The sequence below is a fragment of the Ruditapes philippinarum genome, unplaced genomic scaffold, assembly GCF_026571515.1.
Source record: "Ruditapes philippinarum isolate M1 unplaced genomic scaffold, ASM2657151v2 ctg6201_1_1_1_1, whole genome shotgun sequence".
Taxonomy (NCBI): Eukaryota; Metazoa; Mollusca; class Bivalvia; order Venerida; family Veneridae; genus Ruditapes; species Ruditapes philippinarum.
In genome coordinates this window covers 53235-66620 of record NW_026860933.1, presented here as the reverse complement: position 1 = coordinate 66620, position 13386 = coordinate 53235, and the positions used below count along the sequence as shown (strand labels likewise).

The 13386-nt window shown below is 30.3% G+C and overlaps 1 protein-coding gene across 3 annotated transcripts; it reads left to right on the top strand.

The window, feature by feature from the left end:
• Positions 1-628: 628 nt before the first annotated feature.
• On the top strand, positions 629-4095 carry LOC132713959 (uncharacterized). Of its 3 annotated transcripts, none has more exons than XM_060696695.1 (6): positions 629-952; positions 1157-1297; positions 1717-2037; positions 2594-2721; positions 3013-3238; positions 3480-4095. In XM_060696695.1, the coding sequence occupies exons 2-6, from the start codon at positions 1213-1215 to the stop codon at positions 3599-3601; spliced, it is 882 nt and encodes a 293-aa protein (XP_060552678.1). In that variant the 5' UTR covers positions 629-952; positions 1157-1212; the 3' UTR covers positions 3602-4095. The 3 variants fall into 3 exon arrangements, with proteins under 3 accessions (XP_060552678.1, XP_060552677.1, XP_060552676.1); XM_060696694.1 differs by having other exon boundaries at positions 1139-1297; XM_060696693.1 differs by having other exon boundaries at positions 630-952; positions 1153-1297.
• The last annotated feature ends 9291 nt before the right edge of the window (positions 4096-13386 follow it).

Genomic DNA, 13386 nt, shown 5'->3' with positions numbered 1-13386 from the left:
AGCCCTCATCCGTGTAGGTTAGTCTATTCATAATTCATACCGTTTCATGACTGTTCATGAGACTCACAATTCATAATTGCCTGACGCTATGAATCATGACTAGATTAACCGGCACGGATAGGGTTTTTAGTTTTTTACTCTACTTATTAAATGTTTTGATGAAGGTAGCAAAGGATGGGATGTAGCTTACATTATTACTTTATTGACATGAAAATGTACTTTATTGCTTAATATTGTGATTTATCAACATTACATTTCTGAAAATGTACGATTTCTTTGAGTAAAAAAATGTGTTGCTTATAAAAATAAGTGTTTGCGTGCGAGTGTGTGCGTGCGTGCATGTATGTGTGCTTACATTAGTGCGTGTGTGTGTGTTTCGCTATCTCTTTGACCACATGCAACTAATTGTTATTTTTAAGATACAACATAAGGCATATATATACCAGCACAATCAATCCGATATTTTTTTTTCAAACTTTTCTCTTTGCAGGTCTTTTTTTTTGCGTTCTTTAATGATTCCTTTTTTCACAACTGCAATGTTTCACCATACTTAAAAGATAAAAAGAAAAAAGATTAAATATATGGATAATAAATCACTTTGTTTGTGCTGGGTTTTAAAAAAAATCGGTCTACTAAGATACACTGATAATGAAAGTTTTATTGACGAAATATGTATGATAAGTAAACAAGCTTTGACGTCTGAATTATAAATAACTTCAGTTGTGTAACATAAATTAGCTTTAAGACTGCATTATGAAATAAACACTAGTTGAATACATTTTGTGATGGGATAAATCCTTTCTTGAAATTTAATAAACATATAAGCAAGGAATTTAAAGAGCCTGAATGAAATGATTATATTTGTTTAAGGAGATACAAACCTTAACACAATTTTGTTTTGAAACTGCTTGACAAAACAAACATATACCTCGCTTTCATTTCAACATTGTAGGTAGGTATTGTTCCAGACCGATAAAGGCATGACTTATAGATTATTTATAACTATTTGTATGATATAAATATTCTAGATGCGTTATTATTCTAAATTACTTGCCGAAAAATGTCATATAAATACAAATAAACTAGATTGTTAAAGATTCACATGCTACAATTCATATTATTAACAAACGCATACCAGTTTTTTGTTTTAAGATAGGTGGGAAACAGTGAAGGAATTGTAAAATAAAAGTGACAACAAATAAAACCGTTACAATGTTAAGGAAATCCGATGATTCAAGAGAGAACAGAAGCGGAATAAAATACTTGTTTCTAATAGCATGTTTGTGTCAGTTAATAGGTAAGTTCAGTTTCTTAACTATGCTATATCGAAACCATTAAATCATTTACAAAATAGGTTAATTACTTACAGTAACTAGTATATAATTTGTATTCCTTTATTTTCCGTAGGCAGATATGTGATAAGTGTCTTATTTTAAAAGCAATGACGGACATCAAAAACATGTTATACTCTTACATGAATAAATGAATATATTTACAAATCAAATGCTGCAATAATGCATAAAATTTAGAATACAATAGACACTCCATCTGAATTATTTTATATATCTGGATAGACCATTTGGAAGTGCCTTTTCTTTTCTTCAGTATTTTTAATTATACATTTCTTTTTAAACGCTTTGGTTTGATTTGTAAAATTGTATTAAACTGATTTTCCTTATTAAATTCAGCATATTCACACATTATTTTTCTTTTTAGATGTTTTGGAAGCGAATGTTTCGTTAACAGCATATGGCGACATTGCTTCAGATGGACGTCTTAAATGTAAGGGACAATGTGTGCTCGTCTGTAAAGTCAAGCCAAACTCATTTTCTTTTACATGGGAAATAAACAAAGAAATTGCTTTTGAATGTATCAATAATATATGTAACACTCATGGGACATATTATAGATTTTCATTTGATAGTGCTCATGGCATATTTAACATCTCAATGGACAAGATAACATATGCTGACAATTTTAAGCAGTTTAAGTGTGATGATGGATATGAGTCAGCGTCATTTACTGCAAGAATTAAAGGTAAAGTACAAGTTATTTGAATAATTTATTGCTTGTTGTACATGTGTAATCATTATAAGTTGATGAAAAGTACATAAAACTCTTCTTCGTTGTAATTTCTTGAAAATCAAATAAAAGGAAAAATCAGAAATGTTTTAATTTTTGAAACTTGATTACAAAGATCACGGCAGAATTCATGAACGCAGCCCCTAACAAACAACAAAATCAAAACCACTTTGAAAAGAGAAAAACATCGGACAGTAAAGGGCAAACTGAAATAGCAAGGGCGCGACGTTGACACAAGTAAAAATTAAACCAAAGAAACAGTCGAGCCAGGGAGTGACACTTACAGAAGAAAAACCAAGGGTTAACCTGTGTCAGAGGACTGAGTACTCATATTAAGAAAAACAATGTTGAAGAGTATCTTATTAATTACATTGAGTCGATCCATAAATACACCATTTCTTATGTTATTATACCCTGCAGTACTAAAATGACAGATGTAGTATGTAGAACTTGATATAACACAGCGATTGGTATCACTTTATTTAATTAATTATAATTTCTAATTTGGTAGTGATACCAGAAGCTAGCGCTACAACAATAACGTCGTCAAGTGATTCATCGTCAACTACTACTATTAAAGTAACGACAGGTTGCCTGTCGCCTAGTGCAAGTGTCTCTTTTACATGGTACTATGTTAAGGTAAATACAAGTAAATATGTTTCGATATTAAATAAGGTATTAAATATACAAGTATTAAGTTTTTTGTATTATTTCCAAATATTGTTAAGAACTATGCACCTTTACAGTTAATTACAGATGCAACTCAATAAGGTTAAGGTCTTGTTTGAAACATTTTCGAATGTTGTTCTTCTTTTTTCAAGAAACATCAGAACTAAAGAGGATTGTCTCAAAAGAACCAGCAAATTTCTGTCAACGTTTATGTTTTAAATTAGTATGAACACTTTTTTTTTTCATCTCACATATGCATAGGAAGGCCAGATACCAGTTTTATTTGAGGAAAGGCTACCATTAGAATCAACTGACGAATATGGCTGTATAAATGGATATTGTGGAGGAAAAGGGGTTGTCAAGGTTACCAGTAGATTGACCATTGACGAAGATCCCGATGGGGAATATTATCAGTTTAAAATTTTGGTCAATCAGACTGATGCAACAGAGTTTTATATTAAAACAGATCGTAGATTTAAACTAAAAGGTATAAAAATATGGTTTTTACCAGCATGACAGATGTATTTGGCTATAATTCTTCATTCCCTAGATGCTATCTATAAACATTCAGTCATAAGTGTCGACGTTCTACATGTTTCTTTGTCTGTACAAATACATTATAAGGTAATTATTACATGTTTCATTAAACACATTGTTGCGCCACCATATCTTAACGTAGTCAGTCTTTTCCTTTTATAATCAAATTAAAGTAAAGTAATGTTTTTCAGGGAAGGAGAACAACAAAATTACAACTCATGCCATAAACGTTGTTCGGGACGGAAGTAAAAGAGTACAGACCGAAACAAGTTGGTTGATGCTGGTCACGTACCTCTGGATAATATCACAATAGTGCCTCATGTAGTCGAAAACGTCGCTATCAAAGCGTTCGGAACACGCGCTATTTTAAATAATTATTTTAAACATATGTATAGTATTACATGTTTTTATCTTTTTGAAAAAAAAATTACTCCTTCAAAAAGTGAAAAAAATTTTGAGGGATAAATGAAACCACAAAAAGTACCTATTTTGTCAATAAAAATTCAAACGTATACAGTTGAACTAATCTTGAAAGAGACACACGTTGTTGGCAGGATAGAAACATGAGCATGAAATATATTCCCGTGGCTATGCGACCTGAAAAAGGTGCTATTCGTTGGTACACATGTGACACTTTTATGGGATAATGTTTTTTCATAAAACAGAATAAAATACTAGTGGTGGCATTAAAGAGATTTGTTGTTTGTCACGTCATGTAAAGATGTGTTTCATTACAATTTATGTTTTGCTTAAGCTTTTTCACTTACTAGTCCTCCTTTTCGTTTCATAACTGAACTCTTTATTTTTAATAATTGTGTAAATGTCCGTCATTTCAGTGAACATTTTCTAAAGTCTCCTTGATCTCTAGTTTAAGCTCACTGAAAAAGGCGGGCTAGTCCTCCTTCACGTTTTATAATTGAGTTGTTTATTTTTGATTGTTGTATACAGGTGGATTAGTCCGTCATGTAAGTTGATAATTTCAAGGACTCCTTGATCTTTATTTCGAGTTTCACTGAAACGGCGGACTATTCCCCCGAATTTTTTAAAATTTTATTATTGTTTAAAGTTGGATAAGTCCGTCATTTAAGTTAATAATTGCTAAAGACTCCTTGATCTTTATATTAGTTACACTGAAAAAGGCGGACTTTAGTTTGATTATTGTTTAAAGTTGGAGTAGTCCATCATTTCAATTCATGATTTCTAAAGAGCCTTGATTTTTATTTCGAGTTTAATTGGAGAAGGCGGACTAATCCTTCTTGAGTTTTTTAGTTTGATTAGTCCGTCATTTCAGTTAATGATTTCTAAGGACTCTTTAATCTTTATCTTGAGTTTCAGTGAAAAAGGCAGACTAATCCTCCTTCATGTTTTACAATTGAATTTCTTTTTGTTTTGGTTATTGTATAAAGGTGAACTAGTCCGTCATTTCAGTTAATGATTTCTAAAGACTCCTTGATCTTTATTTTGAGTTACACTGAAAAAGGCGGACTAATCCTCCTTCACGTTTTTCCTTATTGTACTTTTCTGTTTTGATTATTGTATAAAGGTGTATAAGTCCGCCATTTCAGTTAATGATTTCTAAAGACTCCTTGATATTTATTTCGAGTTAAATTGGATAAAGCGGACTTATCCTCCTTGCGTATTTTAGTTTGATTATTGTTTAAAGTTGGATTAGTCAGTCATTTCACATCATGATTTCTAAAAGGTTTGATTTTTATTTCGAGTTTAATTGGAGAAGGCAGACTAATCCTCTTTGAGTTTTTTAGTTTGAATATTGTTTAAAGTTTGATTAGTCCGTCATTTCAGTTAATTATTTCTAAAGACTCATTGAACTTTATTTTGGGTTTCACTGAAAAAAAAGGCGGACTAATCCTCCTTCACGTTCAATAACTGAGTTTTTTTGTTTGATTATTGTATAAAGTCTGTCATTTCAGTTAAAGATTTCTAAAGACTCCTTGATCTTTATTTTGAGTTAAATTGGAGAAGGCGGACTAGTTCTCCTTGAGTTAATTAGTTTGATTATTGTTTAAAGTTGGATTAATCCGTCATTTCAGTTAATGATTTCCTAAGACTCCTTGATCTTCAGTTTGAGTTTTACTGAAAAAGGTGGACTTATTCTCCTTGATGTTTTACATTTGAGTTTTTTTATTATTTTTATTGTATAAAAGTGAATAAGTCCGTCATTTCAGTTAATAATTCCTAATGACTTCTTGATCTTTATTTTGAGTTTAATTGGAGAAGGCGGACTAATCCTCCTTCGCGTTTAATAATTGAGTTTTTTAGTTTTATGATTTTTTAAAGTCGGATCAGTCCGTCATTTCAGTTACTGATTTCTAAAGACTCTTGATCATTATCCGTCATTTCAGTGAACGTGTTCTAAAGATTATTTTATAAATATCATGTCTTTGGTTTAAGTTTCATTGAATGTGGCGGACTTTCCTCCTTCACGTTTTATAACTAAGTTTTTTTTTTAAGTTTGATTACTTATTAAGTTGGATTAGTCCGCCATTTCAGTTAATGATTTATTAAGACTCCTTGATCTTTATTTCGAGTTTAATAAAAAAGCGGACTAATCCTCTTTCATGTTTTATAATTGAGTTGTTAAGTTTTTGTTCTTGAGTTTAATTGAAGAAGGCGGACTAATACTTCTTTGAATTTTTTAGTTTGATTGTTGTATAAAGTTTGATTAGTCCGTTCTTTCAGTTAATGATTTCTAAAGACTATTGATCATTATTTTGAGTTTCACTGAAAAAGGCGGACTAATCCTCCTTCATGATTTACTAATTGAGTTTTTTTTATCAAGGTATAAAGGTGGATTAGTCCGTCATTTCAGTGAACGTGTTCTAAAGATTATTTTATAAATATCATGTCTTTGGTTTAAGTTTCATTGAATGGGGCGGACTTTCCTCCTTCACGATTTATAACTAAGTTTTTTTAGTTTGATTACTTAGTTGGATTAGTCCGCCATTTCAGTTAATGATTTCTTAAGACTCCTTGATCTTTATTTTGAGTTAAATAAAAAAAAGCGAACTAATCCTCCTTCATGTTTTATAATTGAGTTGTTATGTTTTGGTTCTTGAGTTTAATTGAAGAAGGCGGACTAATCCTTCTTTGAATTTTTTAGTTTGATTGTTGTATAAAGTTTGATTAGTCCGTTCTTTCAGTTAATGATTTCTTAAGACTCTTGATCTTTATCTAGAATTTCACCGAAAAAGGCGGACTTATCCTCCTTCATGTTTTATAATTGAGTTGTTTAGTTTTTAGTTATTTTAGTCCGCCATTTCAGTTTATGTTTTGTAAAGACGTCTTGAAAAATGCAAAGTATTTGATTTTCCTTATTTTGAAAAAGGCGGACTAATCCTCCTTTTTGTTTTTAGTTTAAACAATAATTTATTTATAATTCACACATTTACATAATAAATTACATAAAATAAAATTTACGGATTGAGTAGGAAGCTTGTAAAACTTTTTTTGAAAACTCTCTCCGTTTTTTGTTTTTATAGTTTTTAGTTTTGATAATTGTATATATAAATGCGTTAACATTTTCTAAAGATTACTTGAAAAATATTACGTCTTTAGTTGACGTTACATTACATAAGGCGGACTAGTTCTCCTTCATGTGTTATAATTGGACATTTTAGTTTTGATAATTGTATAAAGGTGGATCAGTCCGCCATTTCAATTACTGTTTTCTAAAGACTCCTTACAAAATACATAGTCTTTGGTTTGAAGTACATTGAAAAAGGCGGATAAGTCGTCCTTTGTTTTATTTTGCTATAAGATCTTTGAGAAAATACATGTTTTGCAACTTAGGGTGGATTAATCCACCTTTTACTAGTTTGGAATTATTTGTAATAAAATTTAAACTTGATTTCATGTGTTTTCCATTTTATTACATCAACAATCCAAGTCCTTTTTTCAACATTTTGTTGCAATTTTGATTATTTCGAAAACAGTACTCCTTAATTGAGTGAAAAAGATGACCCTTAAATCGCTTATACTGCAGTATAAGCGATTTAAGGGTCATCTTTTTCAATTAGGGAAAATTTGAGCAAACCCCTTATTTTAATATCAGCTGTTGACTATTATTTAAAAAAAAAAGAAAAAACCCCGACGATAAAGCAATTTATTTAGGGTTTAAGTTAAAAAGTTTAACATTTGAAAAATAAATATTTGGCGAGTTTGACATTTTTTTTTTATTTCGTTAATTAGGAAAGAACAAAACTAAATTTTTTAAAACCTAATTTATGAAATTCCCGTTTTAAATTTTCATTTAACTTCCCAAAACAGGGGTAAAAAGCTTCCAAAAAATATAAACAAGGAAAGCAACAGAAAAAATCAAATTCCAGTTCAGTTAAATTGTCATTATTTAAATTCTCTCAGCAAATTGGTGATATTTATATCACTGCTTGATAAAAATAACTCCATTAAATCTAAAGAATAATAAATCAGACGCGTTTGAAGAAGATTTATTTGCATCAACTTATTCAAACATAATTTTTATAAGAATAAGTGTTAAACAACAAGATCCCGACACCGATTACAATTAATCACTGTAGGTTTGATTCAATAATGCCTGAAATATCTTACTGAATTAAATTTCAATGCAAAATCAACTACATTAAAAAACGTGACAAATTAAATGACAGAGATATCATATAACTACATGAGCATAATTCATCATAATGTTTGCCAAATATTGATGGGCGGCGCCCGTTAGCTAAGTAAAGCTATGAAAGCGAACATGTCAAAACATGTAGCTGAAACACGTCATGTTTCTTAATATTGTAGTCTTTAAATGCCAAACAGGTAACACAATTGCCTAACTTTGCTATGTTTTGAAACGACAGGGATTGATCTAGGTTTTCTCATGGTTATTTATATGTTGTTTTTTTCACGATATTAATTACTTCCTAACTTTGCTTCTTCCTCTTTTAAATATCGTTCAATGTTGTTAAGAACATAAATTCCTCAGTTTGTCAAACATGCATAATATCTTTGTATAACAACGGTGATTCTTTTTTGGAAATTATTTTTACGCTTGAAACTATCCCAAGAAAATAAAACGAATAAAATATTGCCTAACTTTAAACCGTTTTGCAAAGCCTATGAGTAAGTGACAAAAATAGCACAAGTCATAAATGATATAAGCATGGGTCGTTTATAGTGCACTTAATCTAAAAGAGTATATTTAAATCGATACAAAACATGTTTACACTATTATATTTATAGATTAATTTTGTCAATATCCTGTTCATTATAACTTGGCTTTACCCTGTATTTCTATCATTGATCCAAATTAAAAGTGATTATGTTCATGATCATTTTATTGTTTCATTCAGACGAAATGTTTAACCACGTAATGTTTCAAAAGCGGTTCTGATGACATGATATCATCTTTACCCATGCCATTTTAAACTCTTGTCTTGATATTTTTCAATTGTGTAGGTTGTATTTACAATTGTAAATGGTGGATTTATTTAAGTACAGGCTGCCCTTCGAGTTCTGAACTTTCATTGTTTAATGAACAATAAAACTAGTGTTTGATACAAGTAATAGAAAGAGCACCGAAACACGAGGCTATCTGATTTGTACGAGGGGGCGTAGCCCCCGAGTATTAATCAGAGTTTTGGTGTTCTTTCCCTTTTGTATCATTGTCAAACATAAAAACACGTTCCCTGTTGTCACAATATGAAACCCCGGCAAAAATTAACCAATGAACGAACATCTGAATATGATATTTCTGTCGCTTTCCCTTTCTCTGCCGTCACAATATGTAAACCAAGCAAAAATGAACCAATCAAGTGGCATGATCTGGAGTGCGGGTAACTGATACCTGCACTCCAGTTACCGCACTGTGCATGTATATGTATACGATTTAACTCTGACACATTTTCAACAGAAAGGTCCCCAAACTATGATACAATAATTGCTTTCAGCACAGTATATATATATATATACCGATAAACAAAAAACTAAACGCTTCAAAGGTTATAAAACCCTTATTCGTCATGATAATATATAATAAAAATAATATATAAATATATAATGTGCTTTTATTACTGCTGTCATTATTTTAAGTTATGTTCTGTTCTTTTATGCTTTAACATTTCAAAATGTATATAAACATGCATCGTAAAAAAATAATATGCCATATTTCTTATGTTCAATAATAAGGATAGATGTATAATTCATTTTATTTGATAATATCGGGGAAATTTTGAGCCTATGTTTTAACAATAAGCACTGTCAGGTTAAGAAAGTGCATTTTGATTAAGATAAACGGAATGCCTTGCAAGCTATTATAAAACTGATTATCATAAGTCAAGTAATACGATAACTAGTATATAACAAGTTCATTGAAAATAAGTTCAATTTTTTTCAATAAATAAACACTTTGAAATGCTTTTAAAAAACTGACCGAAAAAAAAACACACACACACAAAACAAGCAAGCCAAAAAGGTTGATTATCCAGTTATAGCACAACCTTGATCTTATTAAGTAATCAAAAACATTATTGATATTGTTCACATCAGATCTGAAAAACATCTTTATAATTTTAATTTATAGACCTTGGATTTTGCGATACATCTTATATCCAATAGTGTATTTGATAGATGCTATTGAAGTTAACCAAACTTACAAAGCAAAGATATTTAGGGAAGCAAGTCATGTCATAAACATTTATAGAATGCGAAACTAAAACGCCTACATGATATAAAACTGACTTGACATAACGAAGTCATAATTTATCAACGTCCATTCGCCTAACTTGAGCTTATTATTCAACGACAGTGCAAAACGTGGCCTTTGTCAAAAGTGTCCAAAATTTATTTAACGTCTGACTATCTCACAATTTAATCATTTTTCAGATATTTTCGTGTTTTATCTATTGGAAATAACAAATTAGATGAGCGTATCAAATGTGACTTGTTTTAAAAGATGTTGCTGTTTTGAGCTATATTGATGATTATGCTTTCTTGAAATTACCCCTGTATGAATAACTTTTAACGTTGCCAAACTTCAGTTAGGTTGCCGAACTTCAGTTAATGTTTGCAAAATTACATTCTCGTATATATCTGATACATGACCGATTTAATTATTTCTAGATCAATATTTACACTAACTTTCATCATTGTATGTCAAGAGATTTGCACAACAGTTATACTGGGTGACGATTCACCATGCCATAGTTTTAAAAAATCTATGCTCTTTTATTTGAGGTATGTTCAAAACGTTCGTTGACTGCATGTATACTGTTTCCCATCTTCTTACTTGCGTACACGATTAAAATAGCAAGTGAAGAAAATTTAATATCTTATGGTTACAAGCTACAATGTCGTGCAGCAAGGCGTATTTAATCCGCTGCAAGCTTTCATTGCAGAATTGACGTTGTTGACGTCGTAAAATAATTAGAGGATATTCAAGTTTTTTCTATCAATACAGGATTTATTTTCATCGGGTGGTATGAAAATTAATATTTCACGAGTGGCAGTAGGTTCTAGTGAAATACGATTATTTTTATACCACAAGATGAAAATAAATTATGTATGCTTTATTTTCTGTTTATTACATGTATATTCTTTGTTCTCTTTTTTTTACCTCATGATTAGAAAGGATTGATTTTAAATTTTGTGTACTGGCTAAATTTATAAGAAAGTAATCCGCAAGGCACCAATGAAAGAACGGAAAATATGCATCACTGCAGTAAAAATTATATTTTAGAGAGAAAAATACGGAAAATTAAACTACACAATCTATGTAGTCAATATTTCTCAATGTTTTATTTATAAGCATATAATCAGTATAAATATTACCATTATTATTGGTTTAAATCAAGTCATCTCCAGAGTGTTCATTGTCCCTGAACTATCATAATGTGGATATTTTGAACGGAAACTGAAAAATACTTCAAAGGACCATAACTCTGTCAAAGATCATTAACCCTTGACCAAATTCAAACTTGACCTTATCTTTTCTATGAATAATCCATGGCAAATTTTATTTGAATGTGTGCAACTGTTGTCAAGAAAATGAACGGAAACTGACGATGATGGAATGAGAGAATGAAGGAATGACACTATATACCCCAGTTATAAAATGATTTAGATAAACTCTGTCATGAGAATTTAAAAAAAAACGTTACTTTTTTTTAATGAATACAGTTCATATATAAGAAAATAGTCAATTGGCGGGTAGGAAAGCATCTTGGTGTAAAATGTGCAAAGGCATCACGCGACAAGAAAATATCAAAGAAAGATGCATTAAATAAAAAAAAGACATTTTATGGTATCTTTGACAAACAGCCTAAATCCATTAACATAAAGGAAGGTGTACCAACTTGTTGTCATCCTAAAAACCCTATATGGGTGTGAGTTATGGAGCGGCGTTACAGAAACCAGCATCTACATGTACCGCTAGAGCGAGCACACAGACAATGTATCAGAACGATGCAACCTGGCTCAGGTCAGGCAAAAATAAAACGTAATTGAACATTTTGTCATAATTGTTTTGAACTTTATATTTTTAAATAAGAAATAGCATGGTCCCCGTAACCAACAGAATCCATAACTGTTCAAAACAACGAGAAAACGTAATGCAAGTACAACATATTTTCTTCGGTTTCTTAACATTTTATTTTACCATGAATGCAACAACGAGGCTCATTTCCTTATAAAAGGTAGTATGGCTTTCCATGCATGATACATTATAACTTAGAGTCTATACTTTTGCACAACAAAAAATAAAACTTAGCCAATGTCGGCGATAGTATGACATAATGACAACAATTCTATCAGGATGTTTTATTTCTTAAATCCCTCGTGGTTTAACGTAGACATTTTTGAAACAACCTTTATCTATCCACAGTCAAGTAATGCAGATCTTATTGAGTCTTTCAGTGGTTTCTTTCAAAATCAATCATAGTATTAAATGGTAATGTATAAAATAACAAGTGTTTTTTTTGTTTGTTTTTTTGTTGTTGTTGTTGTTGTTTTTTTTTCATTAATTTTGAAAATCGTAGCTAGGATAGTATTTTGATGTCGTTGCTGGTTGTCTTTCAATATATAATAATAATATAAGAACTGTTTATAATATTAATGTCAGTAATAGTTCCTATCCTAATATGACAATCGAAACTTTATTAGATAACCGTAAATGCACTTCTATACATGTATGTTATATGTGGGACCATTAGCATTATCTTCTTACAATTAGCTAATTTGTATACAACTTTTCATTTCAATGATATGATTATACACAACTAACGTAAAGATTACATTTGATTATATCAAATACGTTTTTAAGACCAATACCTCTTCTGAGAAAACAAACAATGCATTTCATAGCAATATTTAATAGTAAAAATAATGTGATTTCCGGATTTAATGTATTGTGTCATTATTTATACTAACAAAGTTAGAATCGTCTAACTTGAAATGCATATTAAATACTTAAAAAAACCCGCATGTGTTGGATTTTTTTCATTGATAATTTACCCTTCTGTATAATTTTAATTTACTCATCTGTATAATTATGTTCTTAATATTTGACCACTATTTTAGAAATTGCACTGGTTTTGATGCAGAAGTCTTAACTGTTTTAAGATGCGGAAACGTTATATTGATTAAGCTTCATTTGCGGAATCAAGCTCGATCTAATGATACGTAATGGTATAATAGCAAGTACAAAATTCTCTGGCCAAGTGAAATTCCGTGTGTATTTAACCCAAAGTGTTATTATAGCAAAAGTTTAAATGATAAGTGTTTTTTATGTTTTTAAAACTTGTATATACGAGTTATATCTGCAGAAATTTATGACTTAAATCTTATATTCGTATTTTAGCCTGAGCAAAAAAGTCTTTTTTTTAATATTTAATACATTTAATGAAGATGAAACATAGTGTAAAAATCAATCATCACTTGCTTATTTAATTTAAAGTCACTATGTAAAATCATTAGGTCCGAATTGAAAACAGAAATACAGATAAGTTAACGAACACGTGTTTTAAATTCAACAAAGTATTTCTACTAAATATACCATGATTTATGCATGCGCAGTTATGACTAGGTGTACTATCACATTCACTTGCAGGATTGTAT

Excerpts from the sequence above, each read along its gene's own strand:
- LOC132713959 (XM_060696695.1), top strand. The coding sequence starts at position 1,213 with ATGTTAAGGAAATCCGATGATTCAAGAGAGAACAGAAGCGGAATAAAA. Across the intron at positions 2,038-2,593 it reads ATTTACTGCAAGAATTAAAG|TGATACCAGAAGCTAGCGCT; the intron begins GTAAAGTACAAG and ends CTAATTTGGTAG. Across the intron at positions 2,722-3,012 it reads TTACATGGTACTATGTTAAG|GAAGGCCAGATACCAGTTTT; the intron begins GTAAATACAAGT and ends ACATATGCATAG.